The sequence below is a fragment of the Otolemur garnettii genome, unplaced genomic scaffold, assembly GCF_000181295.1.
Source record: "Otolemur garnettii isolate 467f Iridium unplaced genomic scaffold, OtoGar3 scaffold00001, whole genome shotgun sequence".
NCBI lineage: Eukaryota > Metazoa > Chordata > Mammalia > Primates > Galagidae > Otolemur > Otolemur garnettii.
The window spans coordinates 48,666,066-48,693,987 of NW_003852396.1; the positions used below are offsets into that span (position 1 = coordinate 48,666,066).

General features: G+C 46.0%; 1 protein-coding gene across 1 annotated transcript in view; it reads left to right on the forward strand.

Moving 5' to 3' along the window:
- The window catches only part of NAV2 (neuron navigator 2), a 276,592-nt gene that overhangs the window by 198,908 nt on the left and 49,762 nt on the right, over positions 1-27,922 (forward strand). Inside the window, exons 13-20 of the mRNA XM_023510001.1 lie at positions 7,493-7,784; positions 8,478-9,180; positions 12,552-13,019; positions 13,701-13,766; positions 15,159-15,203; positions 17,843-18,003; positions 19,374-19,562; positions 25,683-25,735. Of these exons, the coding sequence (XP_023365769.1) occupies positions 7,493-7,784; positions 8,478-9,180; positions 12,552-13,019; positions 13,701-13,766; positions 15,159-15,203; positions 17,843-18,003; positions 19,374-19,562; positions 25,683-25,735 (1,977 nt within the window). The remainder of the gene's footprint in view (positions 1-7,492; positions 7,785-8,477; positions 9,181-12,551; positions 13,020-13,700; positions 13,767-15,158; positions 15,204-17,842; positions 18,004-19,373; positions 19,563-25,682; positions 25,736-27,922) is intronic.

A 27,922-nucleotide genomic window follows, 5' to 3' on the forward strand; every position in this document is an offset into this window, starting at 1 on the left:
TTTCCTTTCTGGACTTTAGCTTCAAAATCTGTTTAAACAAACAAATAAACAGAAAAGGATGTTGGACTTCAGCAGTTCTTAGCTTAGAGCACATGTTCCCTTTGCCACACTGAGCCATGGCTGCCCAGGGGCACGTGTCTGATCCCTCTAGATCAGTGTTTTTCAACCGTTTATATCTCACGGCACACTTGAACCTATGTTAAACTACCATGGCATTCTTAAATGATGTTGATCATAAAAAAGAGTAAAGAAAAGAATACACCTACTGTGCTTTAAACTTCCTTTGAAAATAATTTAATGAATGATCTTTAAAAATTTTCATGGCACACTGGTTGAACATCACTGCTCTAGATGGATGGAGAGAGACAAAGGGGAACGGCCCCAGCACAGAAGACCCGTGTGTCCTGAGCTGACGTTGGGAACTGTTTGTCACATCATCCTGCTGATGTGTTTTATTTGGCCTACAGTATTACTCTTCCTTTAAACCAGATTCCATGTCAGATTTTGTTTTATTATATTTTATTTCATTTTCATTTCATTGTATTTATTTTTGAGAGAGAGTCTCAAGCTGTCGCCATGGGTAGAGTGCTGTGGCGTCATAGCTCACAGCAGCCTTCAACTCAGGCTTAAGTGATCCTCTTGCCTCAGTTTTTCCATTTTTAGTAGGGATGAGGTCTCGTTTTTGCCCAGGTAGTCTCTAACTCCTGAGCTCAAGCTATCTACCTGCCTCAGCCTCCCAGAATTACTAGGATTACAGGCATGAGTCCATGTCAGATGTTAAAAATGTCCTTATTTCACATGAAAGTGTACATGTATTTCTGGTTTCTCTTGAAAAATCAGAAGCATTGCCCCCTTCACTCTACATTCTCCACAGGGCAGTGGCTGCCAGATGTCCCAGTACCCGTCCCCTTTAGACGTCTTCCTGGGTGCTCAGCTTCTACCTACCAGCAGGCTAGCTGCACACTTTCAGATGTTTGCCTGACCCCCAGGCAGTCGAGTTTTGAACTCTGCTATAAGCTCTCAGATTTTGTGTCTCAAGTCCAAGTTTCTCGTGGGCATGTGCACTGGCCCATTCCACAGTGGTTGGCAGGGAGTGGTTCTGGTTAAGTCCATTTTCCTAGTAGAAAAGTGAAATGTCATCCTCACAACTTGTCCCCAATTCAGAGCTGACCGGCACAAGGACTGGCCAGCTGTGGTAGCACTGACACAGGGGGCTGGAATCTATCTGATGATTGGTCCTCCGGCTGGTGGGGGCCACACTCCTGGGTGAACCCTTGGGAAAATGTGAATAGGATAAAGGCTCCCGAGCGACCTTGGGGAGCGCAGACCTCTGACACTGCCTCTTCCTTCACACCTTTCCTTCCATATCCTCTTCTTTCTCCAGCTGTTTTTTACTCTACACAGATAGGACCTACTTTGGAAATTTCTTTGCTGTCAAAGGCTTCTCTTCTCTGAAGATCAGTCTAAAGAAAAGATGTGTTAGACTGTGGGAGTGATTCTGCCCCGCAGAAGTGGAAACCTTGACTGCCTGATGAAATACATTAGGTGTTGCCTTGGGATTGCCAGTCACTGCTTGTGTTCTAACGATTGTTCAGGAGTGAGGGTGGATTTGTTTAAAAAAACAAAAAACTACTACCCAAATGACTGGAAGGGGGTCGTTTGGGGGGTGCCGGTAATGTTCCTTATCTTGATCTGAGTGGTACTTAACATATGTTAATCTGACAAAATTTATGTAAGCTGTGCACTCAAGATTGCACACTTTCCTACATAAAAAACAAAACCTAAGCCACATTGCCCAAGAGTGATCACTGTTGAATTGGGGATTAGACACAAATTAGAAACACCCAGCCAGCCTATGTTCCTGCCATCTACCATATGCTAAATGTCACAGGATCCACCAGTTTTCCTTTCCTTGGGGACCCTAACTTATTTACAAAGATTCATTTTATATTCAGGTTAACCACCAGGCTTCTTGACTTGCCTTAGGTCCTAGGGTAGAAAACCAAGGAATCGACCACCTGAGTCTGTGTATTCAGGGAAGTATTCAGGTTATTAGAGGTACTATAGGGACGGTGAGAGAGAGGTATCAGTGAATCAGGGAGATTTCTCTTGTTTACTTGCAAGATAAAGAGAGGCTTGCTCCAAAGATGCAGGTTGAGCTAGAAAAACACACTGTTAGAAGAATTTCTCTGCTCCCAGTTGCTACAGGGTATGCATCTGGGATTTGCAAATAATTCTTTGAACCAGCTCTTTGCCTTCATCTTGCCAATGTCACATCAGGAAAGGGATTCTATATAAACACATCTGTTAATCAAAATCAGAAGTTATTTCAAGAAATATAAAGGGTTTAGTGGGTTTAAAATATTAAAATAAAAACTGAAAAGGTAGGTCTTGGAGTAAAATGAATGCAGGCTGTGCCAGTAGTTAACTAAGATTTCTGTTGCACTGGTTTCTGAAAATGGATTTTTAGCGACATTCCCTTTGTTCCTAACTAGGGAGCATCTCAAAATATTTGAATCCACATAATTCACAGCTGCCACCATCTTCCCCATCTCACTCAGAGGAATGCTAAGGGCCATTACTCCTCTCCCAGCAGCATCAGGCAGTGGGAAGATGTGCGCTGCACCCTTTCCAAGAGCTGCGCCTTCTGTGCTGGGGCTCCTGTCACATGCTGGTTTACCCTGCACAAGGAGGGAGGCAGGAGGAAGTGGTTCAGTGTGTCTGTCCAGAAAGCAAGTTGAGGACAGGTTGTCTGCCTAGGTTTTCCCATTTGAAAAGCCCGTGAGGAACAGCTCAAAGGAAATGCATCTAGGGAACAGGGAAGTTATTGTGTGGAAACCCTAAGGAGCAGCCTCCTGTAGCTGATTGAAAGAGGAGGAGGCGGATCTTTGGGGACGGAGGTTCCCTTTGTCTGTGAGGGACTCCCAGCTCCTCTGAGGATGCTGAGGAGCACTGAAGGGTGCCCTCCGCCGGGTACACACACCCAGCCATCCTACGCCTCTGTGCTTGCTGCTTCTCGGTGTGCTGGGCAGAGAATCTTCTCCACCAACTTCCTCCAGGAGAGCCGGTGAGTCCACTCAGGCAGCCAGACCAGACTGGTGGCTGGCAGGGAGTAGGTATGACTCTGAAGTCAGGTGGCCTTGAGTCACATGGTCTTTCCCAGGGACCTCGTTCAGATAAGGTAATCAATCTTGCCAAGCCTCTGCTTCCTCATCCATTACATGACAGCAGTTAGACCTGTCTGGAAGGGTGAGTGTGAAAATGACTTGGAAATACTTTGTCTGAACATGCCTCAGTCCCTGAGGTTGGAGAGCTGTTCAGAAGTTACTTTCCTCCCTCCTTCCCTCCCGCCCTCTGGCTTACCTGTCCCCTTTGCCTCCCTCCTCCATTCATGTCAGTGACTAAAAGTTGACTGCTCTTGCTATGTTGATATTTTGTTTGTAGTTTCAAAGCTATTGGTCTTCTACTTGCAGTATTGTATTTGGGGACAATGTGTTGGTAAGAAACACCCACAGCTCCCCACGTGCTCATCTGCACACTTGTGTCCCTGACTTTAGTATTTTCTCTCTGTTAAGCGGAGGGCAGGTGGAAATACGGACACATCCAGATTTCCTCTTATTTCCAATACCTGGGAAATTTTTAATATGCAGGGGGAAAAGGGTAATTGCATGTAAGTTTTATTTTTATGACTTAGGTCAGGGAAGTAAAATTCTGAATGGTGTGGCAAGAATTCCTGTCCTGGATGGCCTGAGCTGACCCTGGAGTTCTCTTGTTGTCCTCTGGATGTTGGTGTAGGGGTAGGGGTGGGATTTGGCAGGGGGCAAAAAGGGTGCCCCTTTTGCTCATCTATTGGGAGCTGTTGCTTCTGGTTTGGGGCGAGTTGATTTTCCTCTTCCAACCGGTATTTTTCTCATGTGTAAAATATGGAAAATAATTTGGCTTCAGAGGATTAGATGACCTGAGGATATATGCAGAGAGACACAGTGTCTGGAAGGAGGCCTGGCAGGTGGTGTGATGCCCCTCACTATTTCTGCAGTTACTGGGACTCACACCTCAGCCACCATCTAGGTCTGCAGAGGACACGGGTGAGGAGGGAAGATCCCTGCCTTCCATTGGTGTGGCAGCCCAACAGTAGAGTGCTGTGGCATCACAGCTCACAGCAACTTTAAACTCTTGGGCTCAAGTGATCCTCTTGAGAGGATCCTCCTGAGTAACTAGGACTACAGGGTCCCGACACAATACCTGGCTATTTTTAGAGACAGGGTCTTGCTCTTGCTCAGGCTGGTCTCGAACTCCTGAGCTCAAGTGATCCACCTGCCTTAGCTTCCCACAGTGCTAGTATTATAGGTGTGAGCCACTGCACTCAACCAAGTGTTGCGAGTTTTGCAAGCAGAAGAGTCGGTGAGGAAAAAGGCCACCACGTACAGAGGCCCTCTATGTTTCATTGATCGAGCCTCTTAGAGGCCTTGTTCTTTTCATTCCATTTTATACATAAGGTAATATTCTCAGAGAAGAGAAGCAGCATCCTCCATGGTTACACACAGCAGACCAGCGGCAACACCCGGCACTTGAAGCCAGTTTGTCAGACCCAGAGCCCATGCTGTCCCCCACATCATGCCAAGGTTTGCACTCCCTAGGCCTCGCCTCAGTTCCACTCTCTCACCCTCAGAGGATGGGCCTCCCCTCTGAGGTCCCTTATTTCCCTACCTTCCAAGTAGGGGCTGTAAGAAAACCCTTCAGAAAGGCAGTGCCACAGAGATGGGAGTGACTGACATCACAGGCAGGGAGGACGGAACTCTGGATGTGTTTCCACCTGGGCATCCTGCTGGCGGACCCCCGCTATTGTAAGCTCTGGGAACAGAGAGGATGAGTAAGCCCAGCCTTATTCATTAACCCCGAGAGGTGCCACCACATAATCCAGCACCCAGCTCAGGAAGGATCTGCTATGGGGATGTGAACTCAAAGCCCAAGAGGCAAATGCCCAGCTAGCTGTTCAGAGTAGAGCTGGGAAACTGCCACCCTGGACCAAGTTAGGAGGAATGTGATGGTTGGATGATTGTTCTTTCCAGAGGGATAGAATGAGGCCATGGTCCTGGGCCAGAACATGCACACTTTCTCTACCATTGATAGAATTAGAGTTCTAGGGGCCCCATCTGGAAGCTGGGGTTGGGAAGCAGCCAGCTTGCCTGCCAGTATGGAAAGAGAATCTACTGCTTATACAGAAACGTCTCAGATCCTTGGGCATGTCTGCAAAGAAGGCAGCGTGGCACCGTGGTTAAAGTGTGGTCTCTGCTTTTAGACTCCCTGGAATCCCTGCATCTCTGCTTTCTCACTGTGTAATCTTAGAAAATTTTCTTTCCCACCCTGTGCCTCAGTTTTCTCATGTAAAATTGAGAAAGTTAAGTATAACTTCTTTATAGGTTATTGATGAGAATCAAATTCAGTGATACACGTCAAATACTTTAGCTTAGTCAACCACGTAGCAAGGGGAGGACACAATAGATTTAACTTGTTGTGCTGCTGTTATCAGGATCATTACAATTCGATTAGGGGAAAGTAGGCATAAGAAGGTTAAAAGAATAAATAGTGTGGTAACTTAGGATGTGGCCTGTGCTAAATGTTCAGTACTTGGTAGAATGTATTATTAATAGAATATACTTGAACGTAAGCTCCATGAGGTTAACAACTTGCATTTGTTCCTTGTGGTATTTCCAGTGCAGTTAAACTTGCCTGGCACATAGTGGCACCCAATAAATACTTGGTGAGTGAATCCTTCCAAAGCCAAGTTCTTTCCAGCCTCAGGGCCTTTGCACGTGCAGTTCCCTCTGCCTGACGTGATCTTCCCTAAGTAGCTTCTCCTTCTTCAGGGTACTTCTTCAGGCCTTACCTGACCACTGTCCTCGCCCCGTCTTCACAGTCTGAAGCAAATCAAAGCCTGTGTTTCTCTATCAGAGTCCTTGTTCTTTCCTTAGAGTAGTCTTCGTAATTCCCAACTACGTCTTTATTAACTCTGCCTCCTTCCCTGGACCATCAACTCCATGCAGGATGGGGGTTGGTCTGACCAGCAGATCCTCTGACTCTCTGACCCTCTGTGACACCTGAGGGACAGCAGGCATCAAGGAAGTTCTTCTGGGCTGAAGCGGTTGAGACAGGGAGTAACTGGAGTTTTTGCTTGTCTTTACAAATGAGATAAAGACAGTCCTGCTTACCTGCTGACCCTCCTTGACCAGATAGCGCTGGGACCAGATGAGTAGGTTGTAACCTGAAAAGCCAGGCTAGTCATTCATCCACTCACTCACCCAGCTTTGACTTTGCTCCTGCTCTGTGCCACACGTGGGGACTCCCCTCTCTGCCTCCCTGTGCCACAGCAGAAGGATGAGCTGCTCACAGTCAGGGAGCGTGCTTTTGTACTCCTATCTCTACCCGCCTCGCTGGGAAAAATAAATGAAAGAACTGCAAGGCAGCTATAATGAATGAGTGGAATTTGTAAGGAGGAGAGGGGGCTGGGGAAGACACAGAGGCAATTAAACTCGCCTGCCTGTCTGTTTTTACCTTTTGTCCCATCCAGCCATTGTATTCCGCAGAGGAAGGCGTTGGGACCACTCCTGGATGACAGGCATCAGGCTAGATTCTCACCAGGTGTTCATTTTAATTTCCCACACGCTGACGTTGCCCACTCTCGGTGGTTAAATACAGAAAACGTGGGACTCTATCTGAGTGCAGCCCCCCGGAAAGTGCTGCTGCCCTGTGTTTCCTCACTCCTGCCCCACTCTCCTGCTGGTCTCCTGGACTGGCCTCCAACCCCAGGAGGCCTTCTGTCCTGCTTTGTGCCTGTTAACTGCGGGAGATCATTAACGTCACACTTCTTTCCCCCGCCTGGGTTCCGTGGCCAGTAGGTCAGGGCTCTTCCAAAGAAAGCTGGCTAATTATATCCCTTGTCTGAGCAGAATCCCACAAGGGGAGCAGAGCAGTGGCATATAAATGCTGCCGGGGTGGGGGCAGGCACCGCTGGCGCTGAGCACTTGTGGGAAGCGCTGCTGGAAGATTCGCTTCTTCGATCCCCCTGAGTCGGAGGAACCAGCAGCCACCCTCACTTACTCTCTTAGTCCTTGGTGCGTTAGATCCAAAGATCTCATTGGCAGTGGAGTGATGGGAATTAGGCAGAACACATGGGGACAGGCTGGGAGGCTGGGTGCTGGTAAGAGACCCAGTGTCAGGAGTTGGAGGCTTGTCTCCAAGTGGCAGAGAGTTGGCAGCTGAATTTCCCCCCCATCTCCATCTGCTCTTTCGGTTCTCCTCCCTCGGGTTCTTTCCCGCTTTTTTCCCTAGGAACTCTTTACTCTCCTCCCTCATTCTTTTCTAAGGATACCTTTAAATTATTTACTGTATTTTTCCCCTCAGCGAGTCCAATGTATCTGCATTTTTGCCTTTAGAGTGAGGGGCTTCTTACACCGGACGCAGGAAGGACTAATTCAGGAGTCTCTGTCCACAGACTGATGCTGAGAAACACTCGCAGGTGGAGAGGAATCCCCTGTGGTCTGGCGATGACGTCAAGAAATCAGACGGAGGGTCAGACAGCGGCGTAAAGATGGAGCCGGGTTCCAAGTGGAGGCGGAATCCCTCTGACATATCTGATGAGTCTGACAAGAGCACGTCCGGCAAGAAGAATCCCGTCATCTCCCAGACAGGCTCGTGGCGGCGAGGCATGACAGCTCAGGTGGGCATCACCATGCCTAGGACAAAGCCATCCGCCCCCGCAGGCACGCTGAAGACCCCAGGAACTGGTGAGTAAAAGACCAGCACTGTCTTGCCTCTGTAGCTATCAGCTTGCAAATCAAAACCAGTTCCTCTAGCAAGGACTTGATGCTGTATGTTACTTCTCAGGATTTGTATACTTTGCTAACAACCAGCTTTCATAAAGGTTCACATCCCTGCCTTTTTCTAAGTGGAAATATGTAAGCATACAAACCTCCTACACTCTAAAGATGCTTCAACTGCTGGGGCATACTGAATCTTTAATATATAACTGGGCAAGAGTAAACACACCCAGTGCAGGCTATTCAAGGGCATGGGTTTACAAGCTGTCAGTGTGTGGAGTCAATGTTGTTCATGATTTAAGAAATGTATATAAAAAGGATAGCAGTGCTCCCTGGTCACATTAGAGACAGCTTTTTAACAGACAGAGGATGAAAGGTTAGTAAAAGGCAGGATCTTTTTTTCCCCAGACTTGTCAATGATTGACTGGCTTTGCTTTATCCTGGGTAAATTTAGACTGCTTTATAAATGAGTAAAATCATTGACATTTCCTAAAAGGCTCACAGTGACAGTGGTAGGCTGTCTTATCTTTATATAAAGATCTTTCCTCTGCCTCCTCAAGGAAAAAGTGAACCAGCTCTTCAGAAGAGGGAAGCATCTTAGACACAGTGGATGAGCTAGGCGCTTGGTTTGCAAGCTCATCTTTCTGATCTCTCTCTTAGGAAAAACAGACGATGCAAAGGTGTCTGAGAAAGGAAGGCTTTCTCCCAAAGCCTCCCAGGTGAAGCGCTCCCCATCAGACGCAGGCCGCAGCAGTGGTGATGAATCAAAAAAGCCCCTCCCCAGCAGTACCAGGACGCCCACTGCCAATGCCAACAGCTTTGGGTTCAAGAAGCAGAGTGGCTCAACTGCTGGTCTGGCTATGATCACAGCCAGCGGGGCCACTGTCACCAGCAGGTCAGCCACACTGGGCAAAATCCCAAAGTCGTCTGCGCTTGTTGGTAGGTCTGCTGGCCGAAAGTCAAGCATGGATGGGGCTCAGAATCAGGACGACGGGTATCTGTCTCTCAGCTCTCGGACAAACCTACAGTATCGGAGTTTGCCGAGGCCCAGTAAGTCCAACAGCCGGAATGGGGCTGGGAACAGGTCTAGTACCAGCAGCATAGATTCCAACATCAGCAGCAAGTCAGCAGGCCTGCCGGTGCCTAAGCTGAGGGAGCCTTCCAAGACAGCCCTAGGCAGCTCTCTGCCAGGTCTGGTCAACCAGACAGATAAGGAGAAAGGCATCTCATCGGACAATGAGAGTGTGACTTCCTGTAACTCAGTTAAAGTGAACCCTGCAGCCCAGCCTGTGTCCACCCCGGCTCAGGCCACTCTCCAGCCTGGGGCCAAGTACCCAGATGTGGCCTCTCCCACACTCCGCAGGTAAGTGAGCACATAAATGGTACCGAGCAGAACTGGAACACAGGGAGCGGCATCCTGGGTTAATAATTTCCATTCCTTAGTTAAAGCAGCCTCTGTCTTTCTCCACTTTAGTCCTTGGGAAAGCTGTTTGGTCAGATCCTGTCAGCAATTTGGCAGTCAACTGATTATCTTTTCTTATTGGGATCAGTCATCAGGGGTCTATTTTAATTAGCTGCCACATGACATTTCTTAACAATTCTGCCCTGCTTTCCTCATCTGAAGAATGGGAGGATGATGCTCTGCTAGTCTTCGTGAAGATTCACCTTTGCACCATTGCAGGCCATACTAAGCACTCAGTTGAAGTTAGCTTCCTACCATTCAAGATGAAGCCTTGATGGACCCCTCGGCCTGGTTGAGAAGCTCAAGAGAGGCAGATCTTTTCTTCTTCTTCCTTTTTTGTTTTTTTCTTTCTTGTCATAGTAATTCAGTGGCTGAGCTTTCTCATTATAGCAGGTAGTGATTTTGATCAGATCTTTTTCTCTCATAGCCCTACCCCATTGTCCCCACATACTTTTTAATTTTTTTATATTTTTGAGACAGGTCTCTCTCTGTTACCCAAGCTAGAGTGCAGTGGCATCATCATAGCTCACCACAACCTCAAACTCTGGGCTCAAGTGATCCTCTCACCTCAGCCTCCTGAGTAGCTGGGACTACAGCTGCCCCCCTATGCCCAGCTAATTTTTTCTAATTTTAATGGAGACGGGGTCTCACTGTTGCTCAGGTTATTCTTGAACTCCTGGCCTCAAGTGATCCTCCCATCTCAGCCTCCCAGAGTACTAGGATTACAGGTGTGAGATACCATGCCCAGCCCCCACATAACTTTTTTATACTACATTAAGGTGAGCAGACATCCCATCCCGCTTTTGGCAGGACAGTCCTGATTTTTACCAGTTTGTCCCACATCCTGCAGCATTTTAAAAAAGTCCCCATTTTTGGAAAGACTGCACAACAAGCTAGGAAACATGGGAGAACAGGAAGGGAATATATGGTTTTCGGCTGCCATGTGGCTATTTCTCAGGGATATGCATTTTATATTATTTTTGTTACTTTTATAATGTTAAACTTTAATAATAACAAATAATTGTTGAGAACTGATTATCGAGAACTGCTTATCAAACTTTACATTGTTGTCAGGCCCCCCACCCCCATGGTGTCCCGCTTTACCAATGTTAAAATCTGGTCACCTTATACTACATGCATAATTCCAAGATAGTCTGAAATTTTAGCTTTCTTAGTATAAAAGAAAAATCCTCTTAAAGCAGAAATAGTTCTGGAAAAAAAATCGATTTCCTATTACCTTAAAAAGACATCATTTCCCCACATTTTCCCACTGAGAAGTTCTTTATATGAAAATATTCACTGTTTCTCTTTAATAGTTTCTTTTGAATGCATACAGCTTTTTTTTGGTTTATGTTATCTCATCTTACTATCCATTGAACTATCCTCAAACTGCAGCTGCATAGCTTAGAGCTCATCCTACCTTTCCAGGAAATATGTCATAAGAAAGAGTAAATCCCAAGGATAGGAAATTAAGTGGTAGAAAAGTAAAAACGATATGCACTTGTACATATTTGGGGATGAACAGGAATGTTTGAAAAGACTTCAGAAGCGGCATTCCGCATGAAAGGTATAATGAAGCAGGGCACTGTTCTTTGTCTAGACTTGATTATTAGAATTTCAGTAATGATTATTTTTTTCAAGGGGAAGGTCCTATTGGGCTGCTCTTTGTTGTTTTAACAGGTTGTCTTGTAAACGAAAATTTTCGCTGCTTGTCGCCTCAAGGGTTATGAGTAATATTTGCTCTTTGGTGTTATAGATTTCCTTTAGTAACTACAAAGGCATTTTACTGTATCCTGAGGCCAGTGTAATAGAATATTTGAAAATGCACGCATCTCCTTAGGCTCCATTGGGCACCTTTCGGCCAATTCCTGGTAAATTACATTTTTCCTCCATCGTTAAGGTGTTCTCAGTTCTTTCCATGTGTATTAATATGGAGAAGAGAAATCTTCGGTGAAGCATGATAGATAACTCTCTTCAAACAATTGGAAGGACTAACAGACAAAAGATTGGACTTCTTCTGTGTAGTTACACAGAGTAGGATGAGGAGCTGTGTGCAAAAGTCAGAAAAGGATGCAATTTGGGTTCTGTGATGATTAGAAGTGCTTGGCAATGGAGTGAGTGACCTTTTGAAGTAATGGGGATCCTGTCACTAGAGCATATAAGCATTCTAAAGCCAAGATTCTACATGAGGATATTTTCATCCCTGCTTGTCACCATGCGAGAAGCGTTTCTCCTCGGTCAGCAGATGCTGTAGTAAGAAGGATTATTTGTCTTTGCAGTAATTGAGATTTGTAGGTCTGTTTGGAGAGACTAGAGATAAGATTCACAACACTTTTGAGTACGTCGATGAAAGGCAGTCTGCATATCCAAACACTAGTAGTTTTGTGACTCTTCAACTCTACTTACTCCACATGGGTTTTAATGGTTGGGATAATCCATTACTGGATTGTGGCCCACCCTCTGACTTTAAGACACTTCTGCCATTCGACCCTTACACTCTCTGCTGGTGGCAGAGGCGGGTGTCTGTGTAACTCCCTATGGTCTGACAGTACATTTTGGCCATGAGCAGTGGGGAGATGACATGGAGTGGCATTTCTGTGTTTCTGTCACAGAGATGCAGTTCACATTCATTGTGTCCAGTCTAACGTCTTATGAGCCCTGCAAGATTTCTGTGTATGTCGTCGGATGAATCAAGCTCTCTGGCCCCAAAAGACCCATCTTTCAGGTTGAGCTTTCCATTGAGGATAAATCTGTAAAGATACTTTTCCCAGACCCCAGCCAGATACAGACTCATGTTCTTGATTTCTGTGTGTTGTGCTTACAGGTCAAACGAACCAAATCCCTTAGAGTCGAGTGTGATAAACGGTGGGCCTGCTTCATGGCTAAGGCCACAGATTCAAAGATGACCAAGACAACTCTTTTTCCCTCTAGATGTTTCATGAGCCACAGCAGTTATCTAGTTAGTCTATTTATAGGAACAGAGGAAAATAAGATTGTGGACCTCTGCAGATAGGCCAGTACAAAATTATCGCCCATCATCCTTTGGCTCAGCTAGAGCCATGGTCTCAGCTGCAGCCTAGAACTTGGTGGTGGAAGCCTGGGATATACTTTACGGCTGACCTCTCCCTGCCGCCTAGTGCCTTTAGCTGTGGTGGTAGGAATGGCTCCCTCCCCAAGGGCTCTCACTAACACCTGTGCCCTACCTTTCATGAACAGTTCAGCACCCCTTGGCACTGGGTGTTCAACCCACACAACCCTTTGTCTCTTCACAGACTCTTTGGTGGGAAGCCTACCAAGCAAGTGCCCATCGCCACAGCTGAAAACATGAAAAACTCAGTGGTCATCTCCAATCCTCATGCCACCATGACCCAGCAAGGTAACCTAGACTCCCCATCAGGCAGTGGCATCCTGAGCAGTGGGAGCAGCAGTCCTCTCTACAGTAAGAACGTGGACCTCAACCAGTCTCCTCTAGCCTCCAGCCCCAGCTCAGCTAACTCGGGCCCCTCCAACAGCCTCACCTGGGGCACCAACGCCAGCAGCTCCTCGGCAGTTAGCAAGGAAGGTCTGGGCTTCCAGTCTGTTAGCAGCCTCCACACCAGCTGTGAGTCCATTGACATCTCCCTCAGCAGTGGAGGGGGACTGAGCCACAATTCCTCCACTGGCCTGATCACCTCTTCTAAGGATGACTCCCTGACTCCCTTTGTCAGAACCAACAGTGTGAAGACCACACTGTCAGAAAGGTTGGTGCCGCCGTGCCTCTGGCTGCCGTTACCGCTCAGAAAAACACCCTTCCAGAATTAAAAAGATTAGGTCAGGAATCCCAAATGTCAATTAGCCTTTGCCTGTGAGATTTCTCTCTTTCTAGTTACTGCCATCTTTCATGGGGAAGCCGGGATGGGATGGAATTAAACTTGGCTCTGCTCCCTCTTATCTTTTTCTCGGTTATTCTTGATGCTTGGAGCTGCTTGAGGTCTCTCGAGGGCAGATGTGTGCTACCATTTGAAATGGCATTCAGCGTTGAAATCCCTCCCTTTTATTCTGTTTGTTCATCTGCTGCTTCTCCCCCCCTCCCCAACCTTGTAATTGTGCAAGCAGAGGAGGGGATCGGGCGCAGCCATGGAGCACGTGGTAGGGGGCTCTTTAAGCAGCTGAGTAGATCTGGTGATCATCGCGGCAACAGCAAACACCCTCCTCCTGAAGAGCTTCTGGCGATATTGTTAGGAAATCAAGAAACTGAAAGTGTTCTCAGAGCCCTAGATTTCACCGCGGTAGTGATATGTGTCCAGTTTCTGCGCAGAGAGAAAGCAGCCAGGATCAGCACAGGGGGAATGGGGAAAATGTCCTAATCATTGTGTATAACACTTCTCCTTTCTTCCAAGCTAATGTTCCTTCTCTTGTTTTCTACCTGCCTGGACTTCTAGCCCTCTCTCTTCCCCTGCTGCTAGCCCTAAGTTCTGCAGAAGTACTCTGCCCAGGAAACAGGACAGGTAATGACATTGTAGGCTGGGGACCCACCAAGCCTCTTAAGTTCCTCTGCCTGTCTGTTGTCAAGCCAGGTGTCTTGTGCGGGGCTGTTGGCCTGAGGCTTCTGCTTGTGTTTGTGGCTCTAGTGTACTCTGTGACACCAGACATGCCAGTGAGGGTCTGTGCCACTGTCTGCTGAAGCCCAGGGAGAGGTGAAGTTGGGCTGGCCCCTTCGTTCCCATTTTGGGAAAGGGATCTCAAACCTTTCCACTTGATGTGGGGTGGCACAAACTCTCACTTGCATCTCCTGTGGCCTCCTGTGGCATGCCTTTGCTTCCCAGCTTTGCCCCCATTCCTTCCCCACCTTCCCCCACACCCACACCCACAAGTGATCTACCACCCAGTGTGAAGCTTGGCCTTCACCTCTGTCCCCCCCCACCTCCCCACGCAGCTGGCTCTTGTCCCTTTCAAAGTCCTTTGCTGCAGTTTGGCTCCTTCTGTCTTGCAGACCGTTGTGTTCTGTGTGCCCGTGTCCTGTAATGATAATGAAAAAGAGTATGTGGAGTGCTAAGACTTTACAAACGAAGATGCTTGTGTTTGCGCCCTCAGCTGTGGGTGGGCCTCAGAGATGGATACTGACCTTAAATTTGTGGGGGAGTAATGACTTGGCCAAACATAACAAGCAGATGTTGTTTCATGCTACGGGGGAAAAAAAACCCTCTTTACCCCATCAACAGCAAAAACTTTGTTTTTGTCAGACTCACAAACCAAGCCTTTAAAACCTGGTTCTTTGGAAATCCAAATGCCTTGACTTTATCAGCCAGCAAGCTGTAACTTGCCCCGACTCCGCCCGGGGCTCAGCTCCTAGCTACACTCAACAAGGACTGCAGAAGTTGAGAGGGACCTGGAATTCACTTTGTTGCTGATGAATTCCAAATATGCAGGCTGCTGGCCTCTCAAAACCTCCAACAAGTCCCTTTTCCCACTTGAAGTCATTGCCAGTGGTATTTCAGGGGTGGGCCAATGTCAGAGGTGCACAGAACCCAGCACCCCTCTCTCCAAGCAGCCATGGTGAGGTACAGAAAGGAGCATTGCAAGGCAGAAGGCGTGGGCTCTGCTTCGAGGTGGGGCAGCCCCTGAGCTTTGCCTTGAACCTGTGGAAAAGGAGGAGCCCTTGGGGTTGAGGGACTCAGGCCTCCTGGTGACTTGGGGTAAAGTATGCGCTGGTGTAGCTCAGGCCGAGGACTGGCTTGCTTGTCTTCTGTGGCTGTGCTGTCCCGTTGCATGTGTGACTGGATTGGGGAGCACTCCCTGGTGATGCCGGTCTTCCTCCAGGACCCTTCAGCCTCCCCTTCCACTCCCACCCTTCCCTGTGCTTCTCTGAAGTTCTTATTTTTGTTTTAACTTTCCTACAGTGACCCGCACCTTGATAGGAACACTTTGCCTAAGAAAGGACTCAGGTATCTGTGTTTCCTCCTTGCATCCATGCCATCTGTTGTGGCTTTGGAGCTTGGCTGTGTGACTTCCTCATGGCTGGTGGGGGTTTGGGCTGGGCTGGGGTCCCCGCTTTGACCACGGCAGCAGGGCCTTCCGAATGGCGGCCCCCTCACACCCTCACCTCTCCATTCGTTGGCTTGTTTGCTTGAGCAGGGGCTGTGCGTTTTTCAGGCTTAATGTGGTCAAACCATCTCATGAAAAACATCCCTGGGTGAGCCCAAAGAGCAGTCACTGCCGCTTCGGGGGGCCAGTGGGTTTACTCTCTGAGCACTTCACCATGACCTTTCTGTTCACATGGCTGTCTTCCAAGAGAAAGGGCATGACTTATAGCATGCTGACTTATTAGCTAGGACAGACGCAAAGCAGGAGCAAATTTCTTCCCCAAATTTGAAAACACTTAACTTTTCAGCCCATAAAAAATTGCTACTGACAGATACTTTGTGCTTATCTAAATATTCTGATCGAAAACTGGGTCTACTGGCTCGGCGCCTATAGCTCAACCGGCTAAGGCGCCAGCCACGTACACCTAAGGTGGCAGGTTCGAATCCCCAGCCCAGACCCACCAAACAACAATGACGGCTGCAACCAAAAAATAGCCGGGCGTTGTGGCGGGCGCCTGTGGTCCCAGCTACTTGGGAGGCGGAGGCAGGAGACTCACTTGAGCCCAGGAGTTGGAGGTTGCTGTGAGCAGTGATGCCATGGCACTTTACCCAGGGGGGCAGCTTGAGGCTCTGTTTAAAAAAACAAAACAAAACTGGGTCTACTTTCAATGCCCAGCAAGACATGTGTATGATCATTTTTTTGGTGAAAATAAAGACAAGACTCCCAGGCGGGAGTGTCCTTCTATTCCTAGTAAGTGGTAGCGAGGGCTCCTTTTTGGCGGTCGTCCTGGTAAAACAAGATGCTATAAGTCACCATTGCTCACACCATCGACATCACTTTGCCAACCAGAGGAACTTGAGTCTGCTAACGCCACCCCCATGATCTTCCTGTCTCATGGTTACAGCTGTCATGTCTCCTGCTTTCTAAACACCTTGTTCTTGTAGCACTGGCTTCACCCTGCACTGAGCATTAAGTGCTTTTGCATAAAATGGAACTTGGAATGATATGTTTTGTTGCTGTTATGTATGTCTGTAGTTAATAACCCGTAGCTCTTAAGACTAAGAGCATTTTGAACAGTAACATGAGGTAGGTATCACTGCTTCCTTTCAATAGGAGCTCTAAGTAAAGCTAATACTAAGAAGCAAAGTATTCAGAGTTTTCAAAAGACATCCTGTGGAAGGGACTTCAGCACTGTGGCCCTAAAGCGGAGTTGGCAAGGCCTTTTGTACTGACCACTTTCCATTGTGCCCACGTGGGCTGCTTGTCAGCAACCATGCTAGACGCTTAATGATGGCCACTCTTTAACGTTGATGCCCCACTGGCACCCCAAGAGGAAACCACCCTCTAAATACTAACATTTTGAAATGGTGTATTTATTTCTGTAGCAGATCTATCCTATCGAAACTATGTAGCTCTGTTTTCTTAAAATTGACTATTTTTTAGATCATTGTTGTGTCTTTGAAAGTTGCATCTCCACCAGCTAATAGTAAAAATATTCAAGAAGAAACAATGTTATGTCCCCTCACTCCAACTCTCCCTGTCTAGCTCCCTCCCCCCTCCCTTCCTCTACCTTACATGCACATCTGATGCTAACACACCAAGAACACCTTTTTATTTAATCCCAAAGAGTCCTTCTGTTTACATCTAGTGCAGAAAATCCAATGGTCCTCGGACCACTTGTGTGCTCAGAAAGTCCAGATGCTGCCTGTGACCATAAGGGAAAGAGCACAGATTTTGGAAGCAGACAAACATGGGTTGCAATTTCAGCTCTGCAACTCAGGGCAGGGTCCTCACCTTTCCTGAATATAAATAGGGATATGGCATCTGCACTGTGGCTTCAACGAGATAATGTCCATGAAGACATCCATGTTATGGATGTTCAATAAATCATTACCAGATACAGTTTAGATCAGTGAGGAGGTGGGCCACATTACTTCCTAAGGCCCTTTCCTATAAAGCCCAGTGATCTGGGTTTCCTCTTATGAAGACTTGTTTATGCTCCATTGCCGCGACTACTGTGAGCATCAGTGTCCTCAGACCCTCCCTTACACGCCTGCTTGCCCGTATGCTGTGATACATGGCCACCGACTTGTACTGTAGAATCCAGATGCCACGAAGTATCTAATTAAAACTTCCTCAAAGCTCTAACAGCAGCTCGTTTTGTTGGTTCAATCCTGTCAAGGTGGGGGCTTTGACGTGACACTGTCATGAATCAACTTGTTACAGAAACGCCCAGAGCCGGCTCTTTTGAGCATTTACCAATCTTCCCTTTACGCGTTCCCTCCACACGAAAGGAATTGTAATTTTCCCCAAACTCTGCCAAGTAGCAAAAAAGGTTTTGAGAAACTTTAGAAGTTTCAGGGTGTGTAATGATCGGATTTTTTAAAAAAATTTCATCTTTGGGTATATATTTTCTTTTGATCATTTGTCGTCAGCTCCACGAGTTCATTTTGACAAGTGTCGTTCGTAGTTAATTCCAGCTTGCCTTCTGTCTGTCCAGGTATACTCCCACCTCCCAGCTTCGCACACAAGAAGACGCAAAAGAATGGTTACGGTCCCACTCTGCCGGGGGCCTGCAGGACACTGCTGCAAATTCCCCTTTTTCTTCTGGCTCCAGTGTAACTTCTCCCTCTGGAACAAGGTTCAACTTTTCCCAGCTTGGTGAGTAGCCACTTGTCGTTAGCTGTGTTGATCAGCTCCATAGGGCAGAAGTTATCTGGTGTTTCGAAATAGACCTGCGGTCCTATCTCTGTCAATGATCAGCTCTCAGCAATGTAGTTTCATTACAGGAAATCGATAGCAAAAGAAATAGAGAAAATAGTGAGGATTTTGGTACTCTCAGTCAATTTTCTGTATGTGGCTCCTATAGGTAGGGTTACTGCAAAGAGCAAATCGTCCCAGTTTTGAGAAGAATGCATCCTATTTTTAAGACCTGAAGAAGTAGATTTTACAGCATATCCCATGGTTGGTGATCCTTATTGCTTTATTAAGCTGGAAATAAAAGTTACGTTTTGGCAGAACAAGTATTCTTAGAAATGCCTCCTGCTGACATAATGCTTTGACTGGCACAGTGGGGAGAGGACAAGAGTTTTTCACACAGTCCCTGCTGACATGTCAGTGGATTCTTTTTTAGAGAGACAAACATACCCACGTGCAGATCCGTAAAACAGAGGAAAAGAGAACGATCCAAAGCTTTCTATGAAACCATGTAAAAACTGAATATAATCAGATAGGAAGTATCATACACAAGGAGAGAGAGGAAAGATCCGTGCTGGCTGGAATTGCTGGCAGAGGTTATGCAGAGGTGGCAGGATGGGAGCCGAGCCTTGGAGGCTTGACAGTAGGGAAAATCTTTTCTAGTCTCATCTCACTCTATGGAAGGGAACCTTTTTGAATAGTGTGAATATTAAATTCAGAATCTTTAAGGATAGGTGTAGTTTGTAATCAGGTGAGATTTAAATCTTCATTTTTGATTGACAAAATGAGTACTCTGAAAACAATTGTATGTTATTACTAAAATGGACAGAATTTTCTTAAGAAAGCTAGTCTCCTTTTCAGTGAAGCTCTTAAACGGTGTTTCCCATCTGAGCCAATGAGACCTGTGCTCATATTGTTCTTTCCCAGCCGTAACTCTTTGAGGCAAGAGATTCTTGTCATGCAGAAATGCTTCCCATCTGATCAAAAGCCTACTTGGACTATTTTGGGCTTTTGGCTTTAGAGAGAATCGTTCCAGATGAGCCTGGGGAGTAATTAGCTCATGCCTGGAAGGTGACACTGGCCTGTCTGAACGTGCCAAGTTGGAAAGCCGAAGCCCAGAGCCTTGCTTTTGAGCTGACCCGCCTTTCCAGCCTTATTTTTAGCTCTCAGAGTGTAACTCAAATGCTGATGTGACTACCTTTTAGAAAATAGACAGGGAGAGAAGTTGGCAAGAGCACATGTGGCTGACAATAAGCAGCCTCCTCTTTGTCCCCATCCAGGATCTGAACAGAGACATGAATCTGCAACATTTGATTCTGTTCCTTTCATTCCAGCGAGTCCCACCACTGTCACCCAGATGAGCTTGTCCAACCCGGCCATGCTGAGGACCCACAGCCTGTCCAATGCTGACGGGCAATACGATCCCTACACTGACAGCCGCTTCCGGAACAGCTCCATGTCCCTGGATGAGAAGAGCAGAACCATGAGCCGTTCGGGTTCATTCCGGGACGGTTTTGAAGAAGGTAAGGAAGGAGACTCCCCAGGCTCTGGGTGACTCAGTGTGGTGAATGGGCCTCTGTGCTAAGGTAACTTCGTGGACCTGGGAGTCCCCCTGTATGTGCTCTACCCAGGGGTCAGGGACATGGAATCCTCTGTAGTAAGGTCTGACCCTTAATTAACCTTCCAGGACTTCAGGGAAGAGGCTGCTAAAAAAACACTGGAGAGCCGTAGAGCTGACTGAGTTCCGCTGTAGGCTTCTCTCTCCTGGACTTGGGCCATGGCTTCTTGGCACGCGCCTCCATCTTGAGGCTCAGACACTGGCTCACCATCTCGGCGGAGGGAGCCGCTGCGGAGTTCACTTCCCGGTGCTGGCACAGCCCGCGGCGCTGGGGGGCTGGGCGGCCGTGCCTCTCTGCTGTGCACCAGAATTGTCCGTCTCTCTTCTCAAGCCTCAGTGTTTTGTTGTGTTCAGTTTTACCCTTTTCCTACTTAGGTTTCTAACTGTGAATATTTGGGGGGATTTGGATTTTTAAGTTTTGTTTGTTTTCATCAAACCTGTGAGTGAACAGTTCTGCGGGCCCCTTTGCCGGCCATCTTCACCACTCATTTCCTTTGTCTTTCTCTTTGGTCCTTCAATTGAGGACGGGAGCGAGCAGTCACCATTCAGACTTTACTCCAACCCCACAAAGATGGGGCCGATAGGACTTTGGAGGCTTAGCGCCCAGTGACTGAGAATATGGAGTCAGATTAGCAAAGTGAATTCTAGGTCTGCTGCTACCTGGGTACATGATCTTGGGCAAGTTGCTTCACCTCTCTGTGCCTCTGGTTTTTCATTGAGAAATGGGAATAATAGTAGTTTTAGGTGAATGGAATTATGAGAATTAAATGAGATAATACGTATACATGCCAACACAATGGTGTTATTACCCGTCACAGTCTATAATAACACAGCCATAAAGCTATAATAACATAGCTGCAAAAACATACCCTCAGCACTGGCTTCCTGACAGCTCAAAGTCCCCAGCCAGTCGATGGAGACTCTTGGGTCAACTGGTGCCCTAGCTGAGGATCATACCTCCAGTCGTGCTTTTTTCAGCAGTGACAAGACAGAATGGAGGGGATAAGTCACAGATGTTTCCTAGTCCCCATGAAAGTGGCAAAAATGTGACCAGCATCCTCCTAGGAGGAAAGAACAAACTTTTCATTATTATTATTTTTAGAGACAGACTCTCACTTTGTCGCCCTCAGTAGAGCGCTGTGGCATCACAGCTCACAGCAACCTCCAGCTCTTGGGCTTAGGTGATTCTCTTGCCTCAACCTCCCAAGTAGCTGGGACTACAGGTGCCCACCACAATGCCCAGCTATTTTTTGTTGCAGTTTGCTGGGACCAGGTTTGAACCTGCCACCCTTGGTATATGGGGCCAGTGCCCTACTCACTGAGCCACAGACTCCTCCCAGAAAAGAACAAACTTTAATTGTTCAGAAAATTCCTGTTCAAAGGGAGAAAAATACAAGATAGTAGCTTTTGCTTTCGCCGTGTGTTCTTTTTAACAAAAGTTTGAAAGAATTTGGTTACAGAGCAGTGGCCCCCTGGTTAATCTTCTTGGCGACTTCCTACTCTCCAGCCTGATTTATGTATCATTTGCATCCAGCAACATCCAGTGAGCAGATGCAAGTCTGTAAATCCATATATGGGAACCTGCTGGGACGGAGGATTAGGGAGGGGAGGAGCCTGTGCAACTGAGAGTCTTTTGCTAGATTTAAGAGCTAGAAATTAATGCTGTAACCACTGAGAGCAGTTAATAGTGGAGGATATATTATGAGCCTAAGGTGGAGGAGGAAGCCGTTTGTCTTGAACTTTTTGCTAGTTGGTGTGCTGGCCAAGCATGGCCACAGAGCGGTTCCCAGACTCCCTGATGAGGACTTGCACATGGACTTTGCCCACCCTGGATTCATCTTCTCTGTCTTGTGTATACCTGAGTGAGCCACGTTCAGTGCAGAAGCTTGTCGAAACAAGCACACTTTGCCTCATAAAGGTCCAGGACCATTACAGTATCAGCGTCAGATAACTTTTATTTATTCCATCTGGAATCAAGCTGGCAGGCAGCACAACTGCAGAATATATGGGATGTCAAAATGACATTGATAAAAAGTGCTTGCCCATAAGCAGTGTCTAGACTTTTGTGAACCTAGTGATTCATGGTGATGTGCAACTGAAGCACAGAGGTAAAAATCGAACTTTGAGGGAAGAGGTAGGGACCGCTGTCGATACACTGTTAGCACCTAACATGTTCATCTTTTAGGAAATTTGGCATTAGATGGATTTTATGTCTTCCAAGCCTATTCCATTACAAACACAAAGCAGGGCTTGCATAATTAGGTCTTTTTAATTTCTTTTGAGTAATGACTTCTTTTCTTTTTGAATTTATAAACTCCCAGCACTGCAGAAGCAATTGGGGAAAAATTCACGTCTCGTGTTTGGTGTATTGTATACCATCTAGCAAAATAGAAATTTAGGAAGAATTAGCACAAGTATTTGTGTGATGTTTTTGTGCAATTTAATTAGCACTCTCCATTTTGAAGGAGGTAGAAATCATAAATATGTAGATTAGGTACAGGCATGGCCCAGATGCAGCCTTTCAAAGTTATTTCAGGTAAATTAATCTCCATCAGATACATTATGCAATCTTAAAGCCAACTTTAATAGCATACATTTAGGAGGATGCCTGAGACGTTTTTAAAATGGCTGTCTAGAGAAAAAAAAAATCTCTTGCTTTCACCAGTCATCACAAAGAGCTGTGCATTCTAAAACACAGATTGCCCCCCCCCCCATCGTCAATTTGTGTGAAATCCACGGGAGCAGAGCAGCTTGTTAATAGGGGAGATTGCATTGCAGCTCACCTGCGTTTCTAAGGCCTGAGCTATGGTTGTGATTCAAATCCTGACACGGATGTGACTTTGGGAAGGGACTTAACCTTCTCAGCCTATTTCCTCAAACGTGGAAAATAACTATACCTGCTTTGGAAGACTGAAGTGAAGATAGGCGAGATAAATCCTGGAAAGCATTTAGCAGATGACTTTGAAAGGGAGCAGATTGTAAGTAATCAATGGTAGCTAGTGTTGTAATTGTCATGTTATACTCTATCCTTCTCCCCAAGGGCCATTATCACCCCCCATTTCTTTTAATAGTGAAATTGAGGCAGAAGTGACTTGAAGACTTCATGCAGCCAGAACAGTGTCCCAGGACCTAAGCCTTTTGATTCCCAGTTCTCGGTCTTTCTCAACCCTACCTTAATATTTGGTTGGTTACTTTTTTCTTTTCTATTTTCTTTTTTCAAACCTGCTTGAGGCAAGCCCTGATCTTTCTTCAATATGACCCCTGTTTTATTATACTTCCTACACTGCTAGTTGAGAGGCAGGGCAGTCTGTTAGCCATTGGAACCGAATCTCTTTCTCCCTGGCTCCTTCCACAACACCCAACTATGGAAGGAGAGCCAGAGTGTAAAGCCTAGATTCATATTCTCTCTCTGCTCCTGACTTCGCTGTGTGTGCTTGGACATGTCACTTAACCGCTCTAGGCCTTAATTTTACTCTTTTATTAATTAAGGGTAGAGCTCCTGCCTAGTCTGGGATGGTTACCTACAAATTCTTTGTGATTATGAGGGTTACTTGATCCTTTATTGACTGGAATGTACCCAGTTATCTCATTCCATCTAGTGGTTTCACTCCTACCTAAAGCATCTTTGTTCTCATACCTCAGTCCTGGCTTGTGCCTATATGTAGATTGCTTGAAAGGTATAGGAAATCACTCTGAAGGACACCAAAAGGCTTTAAAATAAAAAGCAAAACAGCAACCAGTAAACCAGATCTCTCAAAGGCAGAGCAGTCTCCAGGCTGCTGGTCAGCAGATCCTGTTCTTTTATTGCTGTATGACCTTAAGCAAGTTATTTAATCTTTCGGAGTTTCACATTCCCCAGTGGCAGAGATGGCCTAGAGATTCTCTGTGGCTCCTCGTAGCTAATAGTGAGGAAAATCCTTTTGTGTGCTTTAGCTGTTTCGACTCTGTAATTCTCATAAGTATTTTGTTGCCCAAGAGTATTCACGCTGTATAACCCAGGCTCTGGCTTGGTTTAATTTACTTGAAGGAGGACCAATTGCAATGGTTTGAGCAAGCCACACTCGGTTTGGGGCTGACTGTAGAAATCAAGGAATCTGTTTCTTTGGAACACAGACTTGCTATTGCTGTTTACCAGGGGGCCGAAAAACAATTACCTCCACCATGTTTTCCTCTCTGCCTAGGCCCCAAATTCACACTGAGTTGTTTATGAAATGTAGAAATACAAGAGAAAAACCCTCCATTTTCCATCAAATAAAGGCCGTACAGCAGCCCCTTGCAGGCTGCAGGAGCCAGCCTCTGACAGCGCAGTCACGCAAGTGTGGCTGAAGGGCAGTTGCATCTTACCTACGTTTTTGCACACAGTATAGCTCTGTGTTGTGGAGTTAAAGTAACTTAGTTCTTTGGAACATGAGGCCACTAGGTTGGGGCATTAGAGGGCTCTGTTAATGTGTGGACATACTAACACGAAAGCCATTATTGGCCATTAACACCGTAAACTGACTTTTATGGGGCATGAGTCACATTAGTCATGGATGGAGGAAAAGATCTAGAACTCAGGGAATTGGTAAGGGGGGGGTGGATGTAAGTGAGCAGCAGGGACCTGCCAAGAGAGAAGAGGCTGGAATGGCAAGTCAAGTTAAGCGTCTACCGAGGAACGAGGAAGCCCATCCAGGGCAGTCAGGGAAGTGAGGAAAGGCGACCTGAAGATGTTGTTTGAGCAGATCTGATTTGGGTAGGCAGCGTTTAGACGCATCCTAAACAAAGAAAACTGCATGGACGAAGATTCTGAGGTGGGAGGTTATTATAGGCCATGCTTGGGAGGGAAGCCCAGGATTCATAGTGTGATGGCAACACGTAAAGGAAGAATGGGAGGGAAAGGAAAGTTCACTAGAAAGACAGTGGAGAGGGGCCTGAGTGTTAGGCTGAGTTGCCCGTCGGGTGTCTTATTGGCAGGTAGCTTCTGCCAACCCAACTGCGAATCCAAGATGAGTTCACTTCTTGGGTGGCAGGTGAATACCATTTAGTATATGTGGAAAGTTACTCTCGAGTCTCCCACTTTCAGACAGCAGGTCATAGCACAGTGTGGGAGTAGAGGCATTCCACCCACCGTGAAGAAAATTGTGCCCTGTTAGAAGGCCTACAAGGTTTCAACACAGAATATTTCTGTCTTTCAAACAGGTAGTCCAGAGATTACCAAGAAAATAAAGAACCTAATTCCCTAAAAGAGCAGGCAGCTAGAATATGCAGTCCTAGGAAAGACTATGATTTAAAGTTAGAACAAATAAAAAGTATATTCCAATGGCTGAAGGCAGGAAAGGCTGCTAACAGGATACAAGTATGGTTCTATTCAAAACGTACTGGTCTGAAACGCACTGGTCTGACGTGACACTACTTGTCACTTTCTAGACATGATAGAAGTTAAAGACTCTATACTTCAGTAGATATTTTCTAAACAAACATTTTACTTACAGAGTCATCTAGAATGAACTGTGGCCAACAGCCTCTTAAGTTCAAAATAATCAGTTCATTTTTTTGCATATGATCAGTTCAGCTTTTCGCATGTACAAGTGACACGGTGCTATCGGGGTGAAATGTGTACGCAAGACAATCTGAGCTCTAAAGGAACACAATAGAAAAAGGTAGAGTGAAGTATGCTGAAACGGTAACGGGCTGCCTCCAGGTAATGGAATCATGAGTCGCTGCAGGTTATGACAGTGGATGTGCTTCTTAACACTTCTCTGTAGTTGAAAATTTCTGGGCAGGAATATAGTTAAGAAAAAGTGTAGAAAGTTGTAGGAGAAAAAAATGTATTAATAGAAAAGTAACTTCCTTAATATATTATTCCTTATTTGTTGCTGACCTATCACCAAACAGGAACGGTTGGGTAGGTCAGGTGATAGTAAGTCATTCTAAGCCTGCTAGTGTCCCTGTAATGCTAATTTGTTCTTTCCATCACCCCTTTTGTGGTCCCATAACAGCCAATCATATGATTCACCTTTCTTTCTTTCTTTTTATCTCCTAATAGTTCACGGATCCTCACTCTCCTTGGTTTCCAGCACATCATCAATTTATTCTACAGTGAGTATCAGTGCTATACGGCTGTGATCATGACAGCCAGGGCTCCTTTATCAACTGTGTCAGAAATAAAATGCAAACGTTTTCTTCTAGAGAGAGCATTTCCATTCTAAAGGGATCAATTAATTAGAAAACAAGATATGAAATTCACAAACAGCTATTAATTATAATGTACCAACCCCAAAATCAGGAACTGGCTGCTTTGCTAAAGTGGCATTGTGCTTTGGGTGGTAACCAGTTAGAATGTGTGAGATGCCTTGGCCACCTGCTGGTAGACTTGGAAAAGAAATGTGCAATTTATTAATCTTCTGTCTGCCTCAGTTTCTTTATCTATAAAGTAGAAATAGTTTCAATCTCTACCTTACAGAGTTGTAATAAAGATTAAATGTTATGAAGCTTACATTTCACTAAAATATAAACTCCTTGAGGACAAGGACTTTGGTTTTTATTCCTAGTGCCTAGAGTAGCGTTAACACATAGTAAGGTTAAGAAAATGTTTGAAAAAGTAAGAAAATGCATATAAAGCAAGGAATATAGTACACACAGCTCAGAGTAAATACTCCTAAACGCTCACTATCGTCAATGAGAGGTTTATTGAACAAAAGCCCGATGTAATCAAATACAGTAGTTTTCAGTACTATTGCATTTGTTCAGGAATTGTGAGTTGGAAATTCTTTACCTCTTAATTCCACAGAAACAAATGTTTTAATGATCTAGGTTTTGATAATGCCAGGTTGTTGGGCTATATAGTAGGATAAACTATATATAGCAGCGGTTCTCAACCTGTGGGTCGAGGCCCCTTTGTAACAATGAAAATACATCCTGCATATCAGATATTTACATTACCATTCATAACGGTAGCAAAATCACAGTTATGAAGTGGCAACAAAAGTAATTTTATGGTTGGGGGTCACCACAACGTGAGGAACTGTATTAAAGGGTCGCGGCATTAGGAGGCATTAGGAAGGCTGAGAACCACTCATATATAGCCTCTCGAAAATAGGAGGCCATCCCACAATCAAGTTAAAGAGACCTGGGCCTCATTGTTCTTTCTCAGGCCTATAGTAAACAGGCTTTAGTGATTGCTAATGTGATTGGAAGGGATGGACCTAGAAACCCTTGCTTATGCTCCTACCTACCACACCTCTCCAACTCCAGAATTTCTCTTTGCTGAGCTAGTCATCTTGTCTGGTATTTCATGACCAAGTCCTGACTTTCCTTTTAAAGGGTTTATATAGAGGAAACTTGGGGAGAGGTTATGTAAGCCATTATCTACTAAGAAATAGAGATGGCCTTCCAGTTGTCTGCCAGCAGATCAAGTAAGTTTGGTCTTCCAGATTAAAACTCTGGGGTATGGGTACCAAAGAGGGTGCTTCAAACCTAAATCCACTTTTTCAGCAGTGTTTACTGGCAACATGTAAATGTCAGGCTCTTGGACTAATCCCTGAAGATATGGTTTAGGAGAGAAAGGAGTTTGCGGGAGAGAAAGGGGAAGGCAGAGATACCAGAGGGTACCTCAGGACGTGGGACTCTGTAGTTTTTTTGCTTTTTTCTTTTTGAGAAGGGGTCTCAACTTTTTCATCCTCAGTAGAATCCCATGGAATCATAGCTCACAATTCTTGGACTAAAGCGATCCTCTTGCCTCAGCCTCCCAAGTAGCTGGGACTATAGGCTCCCACCGCAATGCCAGGCTAATTTTAGACACTAGGTCTCACTCTGGCTCAGGCTGGTCTCAAACTCCTGAGCTTAGATGATCCACCTACCTCAGCCTTCCAAAGAGCTAGGATTATAGACATGAGCCACCACTCCAGCTGGGACTCTGTAGTTTTAGAGAGTTTCAGGGGTGTTCAACTTTTTCTCTTTGCCATACATTGGAAGAAGAGTTGCCTTGGGCCACTTGGTAAATACATAAACATTAACAGAACTTTATTAGGAAAAAAGAAAAAAAGTCCATGTATGGCTCAGCACCTGTGGCTCGAGCGGCAAAGGCACCAGCAACATACACGTAAGGTGGTGGGTTCAAATCCAGCTTGGCCCACCAAACAACAATGATGGCTGCAACCAAAAAATAGCCAGGCATTGTGGTGGGTGCCTATGGTCCCAGCTACTTGGGAGGCAGAGGCAGGAGACTCACTTGAGCCCAGGAGTTGGAGGTTGCTGTGAGCTGTGATGCCATGGCACTCTACCCAG